We start from the raw sequence: 21,066 nt of genomic DNA, 5'->3' as shown, positions 1-21,066 counted from the left end.
GGCACTGAATTAATAGCAGCACACTGAGAAAATAGCAGTTTATAAATATTTTCATCTGAGGTTTGCAATGCAGACTGGAAGATAAAAAATGTAGGAAGCTTAATGAGAGTATCTATGAAAGGGAATAGTTTTAAGTTTAAGGACTGGGTTTTTTTCAATAATTTCTTTGAAACATTTTTACTTCTGAGCATCATCCCAAAACAAATCCATGTTAACACTTATAGTCAGATATAATTGTCTAGGATCACCCATCACACTGAAATTTCTCTTTCAAAACCAGAAAGCATATTAAAGCTGTATAAACACGTGTGTTTTTCACATACCAATGTAAATTGTTGGAGAATGCCCAGTGTCCTTGGAGCTAAAGAGCCAGGAGTTAATGCACTCCAAAATAGGAACAAGAATCAGTAGGGGCACAATGCTGATCACATTCATTGCTGCAACTGGCAAGACAAATCCACCAAAGTGAAGGTTGGAATTCATGGTTTGGAGATAATATCCTGAAGGAATCTGTATTGAAGGATAAAACCACAATCCATGGATAAGATTTTCACTGTATTTGGAAACCTCTCCAAGTTTTTCCTTCTGAAGAAGTCACATTAAACCAAATACCTGCTGGCAAAAAAGGAAGCATTCACAAAGAAAGCCTTTCAGATAATGACAAGATTGTTCTCTGCCAGAACATAACACTTCCCTTTTATAAGATTTTCTCCTACATTTAACAAATTAAGCAACAGTCTAAAAGTTTGTTTGATCACCCCTATTTAGAGCCATCACCCACTACACTAAATAATTCCACCCAGAACTTCAAACACTGTCTGGGTGAAGTGACTAACACATCAGAATCTTGAAATAGCAAAATGCAGAGTGATTTTATTTTAGAATTGCAAGGAACAGGGTGATTTTCGACTCACGATTGTGTGCTCAAGGTAGGAGCACTTTAAAAGCTGCAGGGAACAAAGATTTGGGTATAGCCTTAGAACCAGCTTAGTGCAACTCAGAGTCAGGGCACCTATAGGGGATTTCCTTTTACCTGGGGGAACTGAAAACCAAAGACAGAAAGAAGATGAGGAACCCAGTGGCAGTCAACTGGATACACAATTAGGATTTAGAATACTCTCACTACAAAAGCAAATAATTCCTCCTGTTTGTGTGAGGCTATACAGAAGAGCTGTTGAGTTTATCAAAAAGTGTAAAATCGAAATCCTGGTGGCTTCTACCAGCAGATTTACAGATTTTTCAGTGGGGTTTTTTGTTTGTTTGGGATTTTTTTGAGGAAACTTTATTAACTAATTTCATGTGCAGCAGGGAGCCATAATCCATTGTATTTCACACAGACTGGGAAATTCCAACTTGAGCAATTCCCAGAGTACAGTCATGACAGAACTCAGCCTAGAACTGGTTTCTCTACTCTGTCTGTTTTTACTGAGCTCTGGATTTCTGCAGCATCCTGCACACTCTTCAATATGATCACTGATTTCAAGCCCAGGGAGAATATTGCTGCTTTATAGATGTCCAAAAATCAATGTATAGTTGTTAACTGAGCTCATGTAGGGTTTCTCATCAATGGCTGTAGCCAACCTCACCCACTCTGAGTCTGTTCAGTGCTCAAGAATTATTCAAATGCTAGCTCTTCACAAAAATATTTTTCACCTACATTCCACCTCCAAAAGGAAATATAAACTGTAAAAGACAGAATAAACAGTAACAGAACTATGTATGTTTAGAACTAAATAAAATTTCTCTGGTTCCTTTTTTCCAATGCCTATTGCAAATAAGAATTGAGTTCTGAATAGGAATTAAAATATCATCAACATGAATCATAGGCCCTGAAATCTGTTAACTTAATATGAAGAAAAAACTATTAATCTTTACAAAAAAGATACTGATCTATCTCTGGGTTTGAGAAAGAGCCTTAAAGTTCTTGGAGATTCTGCCAAAAGATTGACTTCTTCCAGCAGAGGAAAGACATCTGTATTTTCTACATAAATACTTTATAAACAACTTGATATATTATAATAGCTGTTTAATTTTCATGTGGTCACTAATGCATAACCTTGGTCTTGTATGTGTGGTTTTGATTTTGAAATTTTTTTTGTTTGCTTGGGATTTTTTTTGTGCTTTTGTGTTGGGGCACACAAGACAGGTAATGGACTTTGGACCAGGTTAGCATAAGAGGTTTGATAACAGGAAGTCTTGGCAAGAGCAAACAGCTTTGAAGAATTGCAAGGAGATTAAATCAGACTGATTTACCAGAAAAAGAAAATTATATCAACCTCTGCAAACAAGAGATGTTGTAATATGTATAAGTTTATGTGATGATTAACCCAATTATTGTAGTAAAACATTACTAACCTTCCTAAAGCACTAAATAAACATTTGTACTTCACAATAAATTTGTATTCTCTGATCATCTCAAAATCTTCCCCATCTCTCCAAATCCAATACTTTTGGAGGAAGGGAGGAATTAGGGAGGAAAGAGGAGAAAGAATGAGGCAGATGGATGGAGCATGGAGTGATGGCATGAGGAAGTGTCAGTGAAGCAGTATATGCCACAGATTTGTAAGAATTTCCTTAAGCAGCATTTTAACACCAATGCATAAAAATTAATTTACAAGCCAGCTCATAAACTCATCGTTCCAGTTGCCTCCAACTCCAGGATCATCCAGACAGAAAGGAATCTGAAGGTATTGTGTCAGTTTAAGGAACTTCTTGACACATTTACATTTAAATCCCACACACCTGCTCAGGACAGCCAGACAGAGGGGCTGTGAAAGGACTGGAAACCCACCCAAAACTCCCACTGTAGGTACAGCAGCCACACAAGCCTGTCAAAAGTGTAGGAGAAGCATACAACCAAAACAGCAAATAAAGACTTGCTACCTCCCCCCAAAAGTGAGGGAACACATTTGAAAATTGCATTTCTCAAGAACACTGAGCCTGAGTCTCAGTGTTGGTAACTGTGATTACATCACGAGGAGAGCAGGACTCTCACACAAGATGGTTCAACCAGTAAAAGGTTCCAAGAAAGAAGCAGCAAGCACTCACACAAGCTTCTTAATGAGTCTTGACCAAGTCAATTCTCACTATTTGAGGAGATCAGAGGCTACAGCAAGGTATATTCTTAGGCAATTAGAGCTACTTCGCAAGGCTGCTCAGCTGGCAAAGCAACAGTCAGAAAAAACACACCTAGAGAGACGATGCTAAGCACGCGCCAGAGCCTATTGCAAGATTTTTCTTCAAAAACTGTCTACCCACCTGCATAATGCACGTTCTGTAGAGAATCTGGAAGGTGAACAAGGGGAAGAGTCTGGCCAGTGACTTTGTGCCCTCCACCTGGGTCTCACTGTAGTGACCACCGTGGTTTTCCTTGGCGTGGTCCAGCCAGCTGGGCACGGCTGTGCTGAGGTAGCGGTGGCGCACACAGCACGTCTTCAGGGCACTGAAAATCACCCCAAAGGTCGTCAGCAGGGAACTGTCTGCAAGCAGTCAGAGAAGTTAGACGTGTCTAAACATTGATATGCTTCTACCTGCTGTCAAGATAAGCATCAGCCAAGACAAAACCCTCTGGGAGGGAAAGTACGAGCTGGTATGTTCACCTTTATGTCTTTTTAGGGAGGGGAAAGGTAATAACTCTGGATTTGTTTAAAATAATTCTCTTTTGAACCCAGTTGGTTCACAACCCAGTTACAGAAGCAATGCTGTCCAACAGCCATGGAGAAGAGTTTCTTTTATAACCAGTTATTTGACACACCACCATGTGTTTCTTTGGTTGAACAGGTAAAAAACAAAGGAAATTCATACTTTCTTTCCATTTATTGAACGCTTGCTTAAGTCTGGTAGCAAAGGAAGGGCAGTAGTGAAGTGAGAAGGAAAAGGAGTTTAAAAAACAGTTGAAGACTTCAGAGAATTTTCATGGATGAATTTCAAGGCCAGAATTATCATCTCAGGTCTTTCAAGTAGCATGCAGGACAAAAGAGGAGTTTCCAGTCTAGTACTTGGCGTATTAAAACTTATTGACTGGTTAGTGGGTTCAGGAATTGCCAACTTGTTTTTCAGATGAAATAAAAGTAGAATGAGCACAAAACTTAGTTTCAGGCTTGGAAATGCAGGTTCATTTACCTTTGGCAAGTTGCCATCCATACAAATGGGGGTTGTGGCACTGCTATGTTTTTCTGAGTGCTAAAGCACTACAATAATTTGAGTATCTATAAATAAATACTTTCCAAAATGCAAAATGAACTAAGATTGCAGAATGAAAATGTCTCTCTGCTATCTCTGATGTGGAAATTATTTTCTAGAAATATCCATTGGCACCTACTGGAAGCACTTGCTTTAAAGAACTAAGTAAGGGCACTTTATAAGATAAACTAATATTTATAACTTCCTAGCTGTGTAGAATTAACTTGCAGAATGTTGTTACTATAAAATAAAATCAGAAATAGCATATCAAAACCTGAAAACAGAGTTGGTAGAGTTTTTATTGTTCTGTAGGACTGTACTTGGCAACTATTCTCACCACTCATTGCAAGTGATGTTTAAGTTTCAGACCTAGATTATTTTAAGAGCAAATCTGAAGACTAAAAGAAAAAAAAATAGTGCAGAATTCCAGAGAGAATTGACTAAGAAGCTAACTAGAAAATAAGCAGGACTTGGGTCTCTTCTCAAAGCAGAGTTATTTCCAGAAGTAAATAAAAGATAACAGGAAATTTGGTATTAGCTCAATTCATGGGCAGAGCTTGTAATGAGATGTTTTAAGTTAGAGAAATGTTGTTTTGCTTTGCCCTACCCTGGAGATTGGACATACACAAAAAGAGAATAAGAAGCAGTAATGGGGTGCTACTGCTCTGCAAGGGTTTGAGCCCAGTCAGGTTTGAAATCAGAAGATGCCCTGAGTGCCCCATGACAAGCCCAGCAGAGTCAGTAAAGCAACAGCTCAGCTCTGTCCTGGCTCATCTGACCTGGTCTCCAAGGTGGTCATGGCCCTCTCCTTTCCTTTGGAATGAAAGGGGTTGGACAGACAAAAGGCTGAATGAAACATGACAAGATTAATTCCACCAGCAGCAGGCATGTTACACCTCTTCCTGCACAGGCAAAGGCTGTGACACATGCCCTGACATGACAGAAAACAGCCATGAGTTTACCAGAGACTTCTACCCAGAGACTTTTACAGCCTACCCAGAATCTCCCGAGGATGGACAGAATGTCTCACAGGCAGATTTTGGAGGACTAAACCCCAAGGACCTATCACCAAACAGGGCAGAGTTATAGTCGAAATAGTTTAGATATTGATTTCTTCTGTGAAAGCAATCTCTGAAGATGTTTCCTAAGACAGAGCTGCCTCTTACCTGTTTTGGGTTTGTAAATCATTTCTCCCCGAACCATGTGAATTGTGATCATAGCCATAAGCCCAGACACAAATGGGATAAGAAAGCCAAGGTTCCTGGCCACGGACTGCTGGATGTAAGAAATGCTGACAAAGACCACTGCTGAATTCAAGTTAACCAGCCAGTGAAACCTGGAGCACACAGACAAGAGAGAGAAAAGTGGAGAGGCTGAATAACATAAAAGCTTTTACAGAAGATTAAAACATCCAATTAAAGGCATGGTTAAGTATAGTAATCATGGACAGCATCAGTACCATGCGCACATTAGCACAGCAATTAAAACAGATTTTCACTCAAATGTCTCAGCTCCAAGAGGTATATGATTAAAGTAAGTGTACTAAGGCAGCAGAGCTGAACAAATTATCAGTCTGGTACTGGAAATATTCTTGTGGGTGACATTAATTAAATACATCAACATTTACCATTTACACATTTAATATCTGGTAACAAGTTTTGCGTATGAAATATCATCCAATCATATGCTTCAAGATTAAGAGAGAAATGTCTTAATGCCACCACCCTTTGGCTAAGAAATATTAAATGTTAAAAAATGCAAGAAATATTAAAATTTGATTTATCAGTTATTAGTTGCCAGGCTCAGCTTGAATTTTTGTTGGCTTCTGGAATATCTTGATAAGGAGTTTCCCCACCATAATTTTCTCTGAGACTGTAATTTGTAGTAGAGGTGCTTCCCAAGCACTGAGCCCCTCCTAATCACAGAAGACATCCACAGGATAAATCACACACTGCTGGAAGCAGGTGGCATGCCACTAGTGGCAGGCCTACTGCAGTCTGGAACCCCTGAAAAGACCACAATTTTTGAGCAGTGCTGTCCCAATGTGTCAAAGATTACAGTCTGGAAGCAACTGCAAGAAGAGATTCCTCTGCCTTTGCTGGAGCCATAGCAAAATGGTTTAATTTACAGGTGAAATACACAATTATAAAGCTTAATACCTATTACTAGAAGAAGAAAAGCTCATTTTCTTGTTCAGTGCCACTTCTGCATCATGCATGCTGTTTGAGCTTGAGTATTTGGGCTAATGAATCTAGAATTATCTTCTCAGTGACAAAAGATTTGGAATTATGTTACTCGATGATGATACAGTTGGAGGGATTTGGTACATAAAAATATTGACCCATTCAACTAAAGCTTTTAAAAAGATACAATTACATGACTCATTTGGCTAGAACTTGTGTAAAAGTTTTGAATCAATTCTTAACTGACAATTATTAAGTCAGAAGCTTCAGTGGCTGTTTTCCAAACTTTTTAAAGAGTTGTGTCTGAGCTACCCAAGGTCCTGATATTATTCATGACTCTATGAGTGTTTGGCTGGAAATAGGAGCATCCAAAGAAAACCCTGAAGAGTAGGAAAAACAGGAGAGCATTTTCATTTTTGACTGCTGTATAGCAAAATACTTTATGACAGAAATGTAAAGTTCCTTTTACAAAAATGAGAAGAAAGCAAAAACCCAACCAACATGTTCAGCAATCCCTATGGCCAAAACAAGAAGGATGAACTAACTTCAACACCCATGGGCTGTGCTCATGTTGTACTGACAGCAGCAGAACAAAATTCAGGCCTTTATTGCATAAAGAGTCTCAGAGCTCACACCAGGGCATGGCAGATTAGTTGGATACACCAAGCTGAATATTCTGTCTAGTTTTGTAGGTAAGAGTTCCTTCCTGAAAGGCCTCTTCACAATGAGAGCCAAAAACCAACTTGAGAGGTTCATTTCAAGAATGCAGTGCAGATACAAACTTAAATGGTACAAGCCCACATAAACCAAATACTCTTCTTAAAACATTTTTCAGAAATGCATTTGTGGTGAAAACTTTAAGAATCACCTGGATGTCACTTCTTTATTGAAAAGTATTGTTTATGTTTATACAGCTTGGTAGGAGGAGGTCAGTTTTCTGGGAATCACTATGGAGTTCTCTGCAAAAACAAAGTGGGGGGAAAAAACCCAAAGAGGCAGAAAAAGTTTTTAAAAAGTCGAAGTAAAGTGTATTGAGGAAATGGCAGAAATTGATCTGCAATATGTGGAAACAAAACAGAGAGAGTGAGAGTGGAAAACACCACTGGTCTCACATTCTCTGCAGTTTTGTACAAACCTGTAAGACAAGATACAGCTCTGCCCATTCTCTCTGTACCCTTCGCTCTCATTCTCTGCCCCCACAGACAGAATGTATTTCTCCTGCTCCAAAACAGAACCAGTCCATAACCTTAACCCTGGAAATGCAGGACCTAGAAAAAACTAATCCAACAGAATCCAAGTTGCTTCTTCACTTAGAATTGGTATATTCTATTTATTTATAAGGTCAGAGCCACAGTACATACTGCAGCTTAGAACCAAGCTGTAAGATGTGCCAAGCAAACTTCTTGAAGGATTGAATTAGAAAACAGGTAACTACCAGGACTTTTAACCCAGTCTTTAATTCAATAATTGTGATTGTTGAAACTGAACTTGGATAAGACCAGACTCAAACTCATCCAGAGTATGCCATCCTATTTTATATAATTTTAAAATTCAATCTCATGACAAACACCCACCAAGAGAGAACAGGCTACCAAGAAAAAGTGATTATATTCTGAGGGGTTTAATTAGATTAAAAATGTTCAGAATGAACCTCCCACTTTTCTAAATTTTGAGATTACATTCCAAAGCCCCTCCTTGGGTGCCAGTGCAGAAATTAAATTTTTTTGAATTGCACATGTGCCTTTCTTGATATTTCCAAAGTTCCAAGAACTGACCTATTTGGATTCCCCCAAGGAACTTTTTATTCGTATTATATCTCCTTTGTAATCAACACTGAGAAATGTCACTTTGATTAAACACAATTCTGAATGGCTAAGACCACAGTACAATAAACTCTCCAGAGCTATCCTTCAGAACAACTGATTGCTCTCCAGTCTTAATCCCCCAGTGTCTTATTTAATCAAAATGATGTTGCTAATTAAGGATTAAAACTCAGAATAAAGTAAAAGGGAAGGATTTTTTCCCCTCTTCTCTGCTATGGGCAGGTCAAGGAGGCAGAATCTGCTCTAAGGAACTAAACAGTCTCATCCACCTTTAGTAAAGCTACTTTATTCACTGAAGTTTGGATTTAATTCAAAAACTCCTTGATATTAACATAATTGGAGGAAAAAAGAATAGCCAGGAAAGCCATCCCCAAAGGAGGAGAGACCCAATTCACCAAGACCTTCACTGATTCTTCAGCATTGTATTGTGAATATGCAAATATGCTCCGTTTTTATTTTAATAACCATGCATGTAAAGGAGAAAGAAGGGGGAAGTTTAGGGCTTTCTTTCACCCTGCCTTGAAGTAGAAATATGGGGAGTCCCTCTGCATGGTTTAACCACAAAATATAGCACTCTCTATAGGGCTACAGAAGGGGAAAATAAGGGCAAACAAACCATCAAAAATTACCTCCCTGATGCATGGAGAAAGAAATAATTCATACCAAAAACATGAGAAAAAACCCAAACCCTGATTTTAAAAACCATTTTAAGAGCAATTACTCCTATGAATGGGAAAAAAAATCAACCAAAATACAAATGCCAAGAGGTTTATCAGATGCCAGAATGGCAGCAGCAAAGCTGAAATAATACAGCAGATCCCTACCACTGAGTTTAGCTTGAGACAACTCACAATCCTGACTTCCAGCAAACTAGTAGTCTACTGCTAAAAAACTGATGTAAATCTCAATATATCATTGAATTTTGACACTGTTAGGGAGCAACAGCAAAATATCCTAAAGAAATAGCAGTGTTAAAGGCAGAAAACAAAATGGAGTACATTGTTCCAACACCAAAAATGTTAGGCAAGTCTTTTGAGTATTTGGGCAAATTGTTTAATCCTCAAAACTGAGTACTTCTGTAGGTGTCCAAAATAGATTATCATCTATGAGCAAAAGGAAGAAGTCAGGAAGAGTTTTAACTCTTGGAATCTCTTCCAAAATCTCAAGGTTTTGCCATTAAAAATAAAATGTGAAACCTGCAATCCACAGAACCCTTGAATTTCAAGGCAATGCTCTACCACTCGCGACAGATATTTAGCCAACACTAAATTACCAACCAGTTGAAAAATGAAAGCAGCTCCTTTGGCCCACAGTCCTCGAGGCTGTAGGCACTCAGAGGGCACACAATGGCTCTTATTCCTCCTATTCCCAGGCTGGCTGTGAGGAGTGCAAAGTAGAACACAATTTTCTGCTCCCTTTTGGGCAGGGTGAGGAGGATGTGTCGTCTGTCGATGTGAACGTCTTCGAAAGGGAATGACACCACAGGTAACAGTGCTGTGCCTGGAATGGAAAGCAAATGGTCACTGGAAAGGAATTACAGATATACAGAATAAGACGTGTTTCTTAGAGCAGGCATGTTCTATGCAGGTATGAAAAGACAGATGGAAAATCAAAGACAAACAGAAAAGTGTAAAGAGGGAGAGGCAGAATTCCATAGAGAGGCAGAAATTTTTTAGGTGTTGCTATGTAAAGCAATACCACTCTGGACCTCTGAGAAACCAAACCTCCTCTGAAGTGCTTGCAAGAATTCAGGTTCTTCTGAACCAACAATTAACCAAAAAATCCCATGTAATATCCCACAGTGGAGTGCAATTTTTTTCCAAAATCACAGAATTGTAATAAGAATCATAATTTAGGAAATAAATTCTCAAAACTTTTGTGGGAAGAATTCATTTTTTTTTTCTGCAGCAGCTTCATAGAAAAGATGATCTTCAGAAAATGTAGGTATTGAAGCACTGAATTGCATGAATGAATGAAAGCCATGAACTGCATTTGCCTCTTCTAGTCTGCAAAGCAAGTCTTTCAGATTTAGTCAGCTGTGGATTTTTAAAGTTTTAACGGAGACTAAGCTTAAAATATATTGGTGTTTCAACAACACCACTATTAGCCACTACGACTGCATATTAAAGTTTAACATATCAGAAATGTTTAATGATTTATCTCCAAAGGAAGAAATGCTCTAGTTAAAACAATATCCAAATGCATCAAATTGTGCTTGTGTCTCCAATCTTCTACTTTAAGAAAAGCACTGAAAGGACAAGTGGCAGAAAGAGATTTAAACCAGAACACCAGGGGAGAAACAGTGGAACACAACAGCAAACATTTTTCCAGACTGCTTGAATAATGGCTTTGCAATCAGCTCAAGAACATTTCAGGAATGTTCTGATTTTTCTTTACTTTCTTTGTTGCATGTCTAAATAACAATAACTGTCTGGCAACTGTAGAAATCAGACTTGCTCAAAAACTCAAGCAAGAAGCATTTCTATCAACTTGGTTTAATTTGCCAGAGTAACCAGCAGGTTGTGCTGGGAGATACCCTACAGCAGGAGGCCCAAATTGTGCATGGGAGATTCCCTACTTGCCACAGAACAGGTGGATCTTGTTTGAGCAGTATTTTTTCTGTAAAAAATGCTCAAAATAATACTCAGGGAAGGTTCAGAACATGCCAACAGCAGGCAGGCCCTCAGTGCAGGTATTAGGATACTTAAGGCAAAGTTTGTTTATACTGGTGTGTTCTTAAATACTTTTCCTCTTGTCCAAATACAAAACTCCTTTGCACCTTTACATATTATCTTACTCCTAACAGCAAGAAAGCAGTTAGGAGTTAGAATTCTCTCTCTGACTGAAGCCTGGCACTCGTGCCAAACACCAATAACCGTAGGGACCAACTTTAAGAGTTGAGCATCCTTGCTGCCAGCAGCTGACCCACTTCAGAGGGGCCAAGCCTGTGCACTAGCTACACAAGATGCACACACAAACTCTGCTTTGCCTTGCTGAAAGCTGCAAAAGTGAAAACACTGCAGTGCATTTTGCAGAAGAGGAGCTGAGTTCCCAGCTGTTAGAGGAGATGCCCAACACCTGCTCAAGAGCACATTTCTACAAGAGAAGAAGTAAAACACGGTGCTGTCACCCACCTAGGAAGTGCAGGAACATGCAGATGCACACCAGCTTGGTCCTCCCCACCAGGTACTCTGCCAGCCAGCCCACCAGCACTGGGGTGAGCGTGGAGGTGCCCACAAAGCACATGTTGACCATGGCTGCCTGGTGGCTGGGGTAGCCCAGCCTGGCCGTGCAGAAGAGGATCATGTTGCAGACGATGCCGAAGAAGGTGAACCTCTCGCACAGCTCCACCAGCAGCACGCACACGGCCTCGTGCAGCTTCTTCTCGCCTTCAGGCACCATCCCAGCAGGGCTGCTTCTCCCAGCTCGTTGCTCCTTGTCAGCCATGTAGTTCACAAATCCCTTCTCCTGCGTGTCTGCATCAGGCATGCCTGTCTTTTTTTTTTGTTTGTTTCAATTTTTTTTGAGTAGATCAGCTTGAGTTACAGGTACACCTCTGTGCTCCTCCACTGTCATTAGCAGACTGGTAAGAGTCTCGCTTTGAATTCCACACTCTGCTACTACAATTTCTTAGGGCACCTGTCACTTTTGAGATATTACATATAGGATCAAAGAATATTAAAAAAAAAACAACAAATGAACAAAAAAGTCAAAGAACTACATGAACACCTCAGCTTCTGAATATAGCAGCACTAGGAAGTTAAGTAGTTTATTTAATTAGTTCACTTGGGGGTGAAAGAGATTTTTTCCCCCAGAATTATATTACCTATTAAATTATGTGAATCCAATACTGTATGCTAAACTCAATCTGTATTTTAAAGATAAAGGTTTAAACACATGAAAGCTAACATTTTCAGCAGAATTCAAATAACAGATTGAGAAAATAATTTGGTTAAAACCATCCAATACTTTAATTAGGCAACAAGTGAAAAACAGCAAGTAGATAAACACAGGGATTTTTTTTAAGGTTAACATTATCAAGTGATTGTGCTATTTCTTTCTATTTCTGGTTGAAATTCAGATAAAGGTAATTATAAAAATAAGCAATGTTACTAGGTTTAAGTTAGAAAAACAAGTTTTAAAATAAAGTAAGTTAGATTTATAATTAAAAGAGAAAAGGGGAACCTAAAAACAGCCTGGTCCAAAACTGTTTCTTAAGGCAGATTCTGCCCTGTAGATACCAGCACCAGAAGGGGCAGAGGCACAGGAAATGTTTTATGTTTTCTTTCATATCAAACAAAAGCTACTACAGCCTTGAAAGGGAATTAGGAAGAGCCAAACTCACAGTGCTTTATAATGTTCCTGCTACTTTATCCACAGCAAAGTCTGCTGATTTCCCAGGTCAGCTTCTCCATTTTGTGGAGCTCATTAAGATCACTAACATCTAATCAAAATGCTCCCACCTATAACTGGAAGCATCCCACATCGGTCTTGTGCAAATGAAAATGCATGCACAAGCTGCAAGGAAGTGGAACACCGGGTCAGATTCTCTGAACAGAGCTCTCAGTGTTTCTGATGGCATTTTTTGAGACATGGATTCTGTTCTTTGCTTCCATCTGTCCTTATAGCTACTCAAATTTGGCCTTTTCAGATCTATTTAGGATATGAGAATCACTACATCACAAAACAGAAGCACAGTAGTGTATAACCAGTGTGAATAAAGATTCCAAGATTACCTAAAAAAAAAAAAACAAAAAAGCAACCATGATTCAGACACAAAGCCTAAAAACTCTGAACTTTAAATCTAAGTAGTAATAGATTGTTTCCTAAAATTAAATATACTTTTAACCTATTACAAGTCTAAAACCAAGAACTCAGACAGCAAAAAACTCATAGTTTTCAGAGACATTCAATTGTGGATGAAAACAGCTGTGACATGGCAACAAAACATGTACTTTTGTTTTCTGATCCATGATAGTTAAAATGATCTTCCTTTGAGCAAACCAACCAGAGAAGTCAAAAGTATAACTCAGCTTAGTTTCTTCATCAAAGCCTAAAGAAGCCAATCTCAAATCCACACAGGACAGATAAAAGTATTTTAACTCAGAGGTGCACATATCTTCTGTTGCATGAACAGGACATCATCTTCATGTTTTATCTAACTGCTCATAAATAAAATAACTTTTTCTTTAAGCAAATACAACTATGTTTTCTCTGAGCAAATACAACTATATTTTACCATCAGATAGAAAACATAAGGACAAATAAACCCTTGTTCCAATAGACATTTGGATGTAAAATACTCTGTTTCCCTTCAGAGTGCCAAGTTTACCTGTTCTCATGGGTGCTGGCAGCTCACAGTGAATCACATCATGGGAAGCAGCACAGAGAGCAGGGCTCCTAGCTGGGATGGCTCTTAGTCCTCATGTGGTCTCATTTACCCAAATCTGGGGTTACAAGCTGGGAAAAGGGCATCATTGACCAAGCCTTATAAATGCCCTAGAAAGCAGAAATTGGGTGATTTTCATGATTACTTTTGAATTGCCTTTGCATGTGATCAATAAGGGTGTGGTGTTGACAGTCCCAGATCAATCAGTACCTGATTACCATGTGCAGTGCTAAGAGAATGTACAGCTTCATGTAACAATAGGATCTTTATTCATTTACTTTTTTTATCACTTCTGCTGCAATTATAGGTGGTCAGTCTATTTACTTGACATGTTTTCCAGTGAATTCTAGTTGAATCATCTGGCATTCAATTGGTTTATTCTTACCCAAGGTAATAAAACTGCATAAAGCCTGGTGAAAAACCTCTATTATTTGCATTAACATATATATATATATATACATATATATACATATATATATATATATATACATATATACATATATACATATACTGAAGCTCCTAGAAACTGGACACATAAAATAACTGCTATTTCAAAATCCAGCCCTTCTGGCAGTACTTCTGTCTGCCAATAAGGACTTTGTGTGTTTTTTAAACAAATCTTCTTTAAAGATCTGAAAATGTGGCAGTCACATCTTGGAGAGAGGTTTATAAAAATACTTATTTCTCACATGGAGGTGTCAGCCCAGGAGAGATCTGGCTGTTAATAAAAGAGTTGCTCTTTGGTGCCCTACCACGCCAGGTTAAAGGTTACTTCTCATACTAGAACCTACACATTAAAATTAGGCAAGTGAATTAAGCTGCTCAGGTTGGAACTGAAATTTTCTACTAATTTTCTCTGACAAGGGATAATAATTGTCAGTGTTTTTAATATAGAGCTGTAATTTACTGAAATTGAAGAGGCAGAACTTCAGTGTCCAGCACAATAGTTCTAGCTAAAGGTAATAGTGGCTTTAGACCTCTGTTTGTTTTCTAGAAAGGTCAGTCTAAATTTAATTCAGTTTTACTCTTTTTTTAAAGAGCATGTGAGAGGTGTTACCCATCATCATAGCAGTGGCTGTGGTTCCTGCTAAATATCCAGGGTAGAAACAGAATTGATATGGACAAGGCTGACAATGCAACACAAGAATTTTGACACTTGTAAATAAAACATTACGTGGGTCAAATCTCTCTAGTTAGCACCAGGATTCCCATTAACTTGCATGGTTTGAGAAGCTGGCTCAATGACCACTGGCTTGAGGACTAAAATTTAAAAGACAGAAGAGATGCAGAGCAAAAGGTTCATAGTTAAAAAAAAAAAAATTTAGATTCTAGGGTGAACTTTGTCTTTTTCCATTAATTTTTCTTTTGTTCTTTTGTTGGACAATGTGCTAATTCCTATGTGCCCTACATCGTATTTCACAGGTGAATAATGGAACTGCTTTTGTTGGAATTGTTACCTCAGACAACTATTTCAGTGATTTCTGCACTGCCTGGCACTGGAGTCTCAGAGTACTCCAGCCTGAGAGAGAACTGTGACAGATTATCCAGTGCTTCTTTTGGAGTTCCCAGAATTTCAAACCCATATCTGCTGCTTCTGAGAAACGTCATCAGCATCAGTAAAAATGCTGCCTAGTTTTTGTCTGACTACACACCAGAAGAATGAATACTGCAAACCCCAAGTGCTTGTGAAGCATGTAAAAGGTCAATTAAAAAACTGAAATGTAGTCATCATGAGTTTGAGAAAAGCAATTTATGAAATCTGTTACGTTAGCAAATCTACTAAAAATAAAATTGATTTATATTTTATAAAGATCTCTCATTTTTTTAAAGGACACTTTAAAGGCTGAAAAATGGCATATATGAAATTACCAGTTCTTAAAATTACTGATTATATGAGAAATTCCCTGAGAAGTTCTGGAACTATGGTACCACATCAACTTTGTATAATTTTATTTTCTCTCTGGTAAGTATTTTTGTAAAAGTTTCAACACTTTAGCCAGATGTTAACTGGAAACCTCATCCAGTTCTGCCTTGCTGCAGGAGGGATGTTATGTCTGTCTTTTTCCATGGCCACTTTTGTCTGTGAAAGTGCAAGATCAAGTTAAGACTTTCAATTTATGAAAAAAGCTGTATTTTAAGAGGTATATTTGCTTTTTCCTAATATAGTAATAATCAAAATTAGTGTCAGAAAGCCATTTTCTTTATTCTGCTGAAATGCAGCAGACCAAGAGAGAGAATTAAATCCCTCTCCCAAGAGATCCTGGTGGAGAATGTAGACAGGACACCTTTATTTTCTCTGCTTGTCCTGCAAAAGCATTCTGCTCTGAGCAGGTGGGGTAGAGCAGAAAATTGCCAGAGGTTCCTTCAAACCAACCAGAGGTTCCTTCCTCAACCATTCTGTGATGCTGAGCAGCAACACTAAATACTTTGGCAAAGTAGACTCTAAGCAAGATGAGAGAAGAAAAAAGTTTCTTGCCCAGTTGCAGGGTGTGACCTCTCTGAGTGAGGAATTTACTTTACACTCTATGAGTCCTAATTTATTTTCTTTTTTTTTTTTCAGGGACATGGTTTTAAAATTGCTGATCCTCAGATCTTTACTATAAATGAGAATTATTTTGGCATGATTACCCTGTTCCTTCAAACTGCACGTTTTATTTTGGGGATTTTTTTCAAACATATCTCATTATCTATGCTAAGCAGTTTATCATATGTTCTAAAGCTTTTGTCTTTATTGCACCTAGCTGACGGTTTTATAATTCAGGAGTAATTGAATTGCAATTATTTTTCATGATGCATGGTGTGGTTTTATATCATGTTGTTGGCAGATATTCTTTATGGTGTTGTTTGGTCTAATGGGAAAATTAGAAGTAGCTCTATCATACAGAAAGATGGCTTTTTTGTGTCATGTTATAGTTTGTAGATGGCACCCAGGATATTTTCTTTTGACATATAGATTTTTAGGTAGAGGCTGAAATGAGATTCTAAAGCAGAGTTCACAGTTGAGACAATATTATCTGTACATCCAAGATGATTTCAACTATTCTCCCATAGTGACAGTTCATTTATATTCAAGTCCATTTTGTAGACTGTGGTTAGTATTCTAAAATACATATATAAGTGCTATGTGGTGGTGGAGTTTCTGCTCTAAATTCATCCCTGATCCAACACATCTGGTTTCAGAGGAGCCAGGAAAAGGTGTCAGCATCTTTTTTAGAAGCAAATCTCCATCAGAGCAGGGGATTGACAGCAGATCTCCCACCTCAGTGAAGAGATTTCCAACCACTGCAATGCCCAGGTAGTCTTTAATCTCTCCTGCTGGAGCTTCACATTGTGTCAAGATTTGTGAGCTGTATGGGAGCTGATTTTCTTAACCTAGAGATTAGGGCTGCTCTTCTGGAATTTGGGAAGAGGCAAATGCAAGGTTCCATGTTAATGAATAGTTAATTATGTCTGCAGAAGAGAAATTCTTCAAGAGACAGGAGAGAGAAAAGCACCCTTTGAGAAAAGTACAATTTTGGCCCAAGAATGGTAGAAAATGAGAGCTGAATGCTGGACTCAGCAGAGAATCCTTTTACAAAGGGAAAAGTATTCAAAAAAGTATTCAAAGTTTTCAGTTTTATCCACAAAATAAATCTGGAATTTCACAAATTTGCATGGGATGTGTCAATTGTCGGATGAACCCCAGATTGTCTGCCCATAAAAAAATCACACAGATGACCACATAAAAGTTCATGGCAGGAAGTCTCACACAGTTCTCTTTAAACCTTTTCTATTTCCCTTATGTGTTCATACACATTTCTGCCTTGTAAGCTAGTACAGAAAGAAGTGTAACATAATTTTATTTATCCACCTGCAAACTTAAATGTCCACAAGCTGAGAACTGTGTGAGTCACTACAGACCCTGTCTACAGTGCCTTGTGTGGCTTGATTGAGGGAGGAGCTGGCAGAATTTAAAATGTTTCTCTTGTAATGGCCAATATTTTCTCACTAAAACTGATTTTTGATCGAGTTTTTGGTCTTCATGAAGGTGTCAGCTTGGTCAGCAGGTAAAAGTGATGCTTTCAGGTACAATGTCCTTTATTGTCAGCAATTTGCCTAAAATGAGAGAAACTGAAGTTACACTCCTAATCTGGGGATATGTACAGCAGAACTGTTACCAAATTAGCTTGAACTGAAATACACCAGATTAACTTTTCAACTCCATTTACTGTTAAACCTGGCTGATTTGGACCCAAAAAGATGGCAGAAGGTTCACACAATCCTTTCCACTGATGGAACGGGTGAGTACTGGATGTTTTCAGCTGCAGAGGTTTAGGAAGGAAGGGGAGGTTTTCCCATGCCTCAAACAGTGATAACAACACATCACCTAACTTTATAGCTGGCTGCACCTCTGGGCCTTGGCTTTTTGATGATGTGAATGCACCTTTTGCTAACTGCATTTGGCTCTTTAAAGACATCCCAAAGCACAGTTGTTGCTGCTTGGATTGCAGTCTATGAGATCTGAATTTGTATTTGGAAGTGCTGTTTCCAATTCCAACTTAAAAATCACACTTACAGCCATCAGTGGCTCTTCCACCTGCTATTCAGACAGAATATTTGTCATGTTCAATACAAGAGATGTCTGCAACATCTGCCCAGGCAGTTTTAAAAGCATGGAAGCAATTTAAGAGAAATAGAACTACAAAAATTATTACCTTTATTTATATTTGATACATCTTTAAGATTCGGAGTTATTGGCTTTTAAACACTGGACTTTAAATTTCAGTTTAAGTGCTGGTGTGTGAATTTCAGGACAGAAATACAATTGTTTACATGGAATACACTGAGTTTAAAAATAATCCTCCTCCATTTTGAGACATGCAATATACTACATTTTGAAAAATTCTTTTTTTTTTTTAGAGAGGTGCACCTGAATGTGTGCTTCCAAAACAATATAATCAGACCAAATAGCTTTATCAAAGATAGCAATTCAAAGCTTTTGGTGCAAATGCATCACAAATGCTCGCACTTAGAAATTCTCTTTCTAAGGTCGTGTTTACAGACTCTGCCACAATAAAAGAACAAAAATATCTTTGATGATTTAGCAGAGAAAAGGGAGGTACTGAAAAAGAGATGAGAAAGAATGGGATGTGAGAGACTATTGAAAAATAATTGATACTGTTACAGGAAGAGAGCCTAAACTCAAAAAGAAAGAAATGGAATAATAGAGAAATAAATTTGGCATTGGGTGCTCACATTTTACAGTTAGATGCATAAGTGTTTGTACATCAGTAGTTTAGTCACATTCATAATGCACATTGACCTAAACCTACATTTGAGTTTCTCAGCTTTTCTCCTTACTGCTTTCTCCTTGACAGATTTTTGAAGATCTTAGATATGAAATCTCTTAGTGAGACGAACATCAAGTAATTGTATTTGTGGCAGAAGAGATGAAGGTGGAGGAATGCAAACCAAGTTTTGGCTATCTCACTAGGATCTGACAGGAAAAGAAAAACACTGGGACACCCTGATTTCCTCCCCCAGCTGCCCTGGCTGAGCTGGAATGGTGGAAGAGAAGCCTACGTGCCAAGTGATGCACAAGGAGACCACATGGGCTGCAGGGTTTCACAGTGGTACAGACACATCACCAAAATATTTGCCTTTCTCCATGTGTAACAGTGGGCATCCATTTCAGAGAGAAGACCTCAAGTTTTAACAGAAAAAAAAAGTTTTGCAAGTGTTCCAAAGGATGAGGAAGACACCTTTGGTTCCAGTGTCTTCTCACAATTTCAAGTTCCCATTCCATGGAAGACTTTTAATGAGTTTATGTCTCTCAGATTATCACATTGCACTACCTGAAAATAAACATTGAATTCAGATCAGTTCTTACTTATGGATGACAGAGCACACAAATTTGTCTGGCTCCTTCCAAGAGAAAAGAATCATGCTTCCTGCTAAAAAAAAAATGGCAGGGAGATGTTTAATGTGCTGCAACTAACTGTTAAAATCCAGGCAGCTGTCAGGAGAAAAAACAGCAGAGTTGTATTGTCCCACTGCAGAGATGTTACATTTATAAGATAATTTCCAGCACAGAGCTCGTAGCTCATGTTTGTTCACATCCTTCAGAGGAATGTTTTCTAATCATCCAGAGAGGTTTACAGTGTTGTGTTGAGTTAACACCAGTGGAAATCAGGCCAGCAAGCAGGAGATCCATCATGAACAGCTGCACAGCACCTGTGTGTGCTGTGTGAGTGGCTGCTGCCCCCGGTTTGGTGAAGAAATCACAATACACATTTTTCACAGTGGAGGATTTTGGCAGTCACACAAGCACACTTTCACGGAGTTGTAAAATCCTGATGGAGCTGTAAAATCCTGAGCAGATCTAAGCTTAAATTTGAAGTTTTAATATTCTTCTTCTCATGGTCCACAGTGTGTTTCACCTCTGGATTTTGCAGGTGGGATAGGCAGAGTTTGCCCTTCTCTGATAAACAAAATGGAATACACCAACCAAGAGTAGGCAGGAGTTCAAGTCTTTGGCATTGAGTAAGGGAAAAAATTAGGTTTCAAAATACGTGCATGAAAGTATCCATTAATATATTTGCTGTGATATGCAGTAATGTGTTTAAAATGCATCTTATCAGTGCACCAACTGTTTTCCAAGTCATTTCTGAATTCTCAGTGTGAATGTGTATCCAGAGGCTCAACCTGATAGTCTTGAGGAGCGTCAATTTTCACAGGATGTCTCTAACCAGTCACTTCTGAAAACATTGTCTGCTGCTAATTAAGTCTGGCACGTTTCTGTCAGATAGGCAAGGAATGTTTGCCATGCTAGAAATGGGTCAGTTGTGGTACAGAGAAACTGTGGCTCCCCTGCAAATTAACAGCAGGGCCAAATATAGAAATGAAGAATCCTAAAAAGGATCAGAGGAAAAACTAAGATCCTAAATAATGACCCTAGTTACATAAGGTTGAATCAAAGCCACTCCAAATTTTACATGGGAGATGGAAAAAAAAGAATATTCAAAATATTCTTCAAAATTCAAAAGAATTTTCAAAATATCCAACACTGTGACAATCCGACCATGGCTTTACATGTGGGGCACACCATTTAAAGCCCTTCTGTCACGATACTAAACATTTTGTTGATATTTGTCTTGCTGGGAGAACAATCCACAGAACCCACAGAAATGTTCTAGATATTCTAGATTTAATATTTATTTTAGATTTTCTAGGTATAGTATTTCAGATAGTCTCTAAATTGCTCTGCCTTGCAAAGAGGCAGTTAATTTAAGTGAATCTGATTTTTTGAAACTGGACATTAAAATAAACTTTACCCAGCTGCAATCCTTTATTGGAAACCCTTGGCAAGAATTGTTTTTCACTGCTTATTTGAAAGCAGAAAACAAATACTGTACTCCAAGTATTTCAAGTTATTTGGCAATTTTTTTTACCATGGCCCAGACTTCAGTTCTACTGTGTAACATGGTGACAATATGACTGCTGATAAAAA

General features: G+C 38.3%; 1 protein-coding gene across 1 annotated transcript in view; it reads right to left on the bottom strand.

Annotated features, from left to right (window-relative positions):
• Positions 1–13,550, bottom strand: part of SLC15A5 (solute carrier family 15 member 5) — a 28,543-nt gene extending 14,993 nt beyond the window's left edge. The window contains exons 1-6 of the mRNA XM_030960804.1: positions 13,521–13,550; positions 11,323–11,833; positions 9,466–9,688; positions 5,349–5,518; positions 3,259–3,479; positions 324–510 (exon numbers count right to left, since the gene is read on the bottom strand). Of these exons, the coding sequence (XP_030816664.1) occupies positions 324–510; positions 3,259–3,479; positions 5,349–5,518; positions 9,466–9,688; positions 11,323–11,677 (1,156 nt within the window). The 5' untranslated portion in view covers positions 11,678–11,833; positions 13,521–13,550. The remainder of the gene's footprint in view (positions 1–323; positions 511–3,258; positions 3,480–5,348; positions 5,519–9,465; positions 9,689–11,322; positions 11,834–13,520) is intronic.
• Positions 13,551–21,066: the final 7,516 nt, after the last annotated feature.

The sequence above is a fragment of the Camarhynchus parvulus genome, chromosome 1A, assembly GCF_901933205.1.
Source record: "Camarhynchus parvulus chromosome 1A, STF_HiC, whole genome shotgun sequence".
Taxonomy (NCBI): domain Eukaryota; kingdom Metazoa; phylum Chordata; class Aves; order Passeriformes; family Thraupidae; genus Camarhynchus; species Camarhynchus parvulus.
Note: the sequence above shows the minus strand (reverse complement) of the source record. Positions and strands in the feature narration are given on the sequence as shown.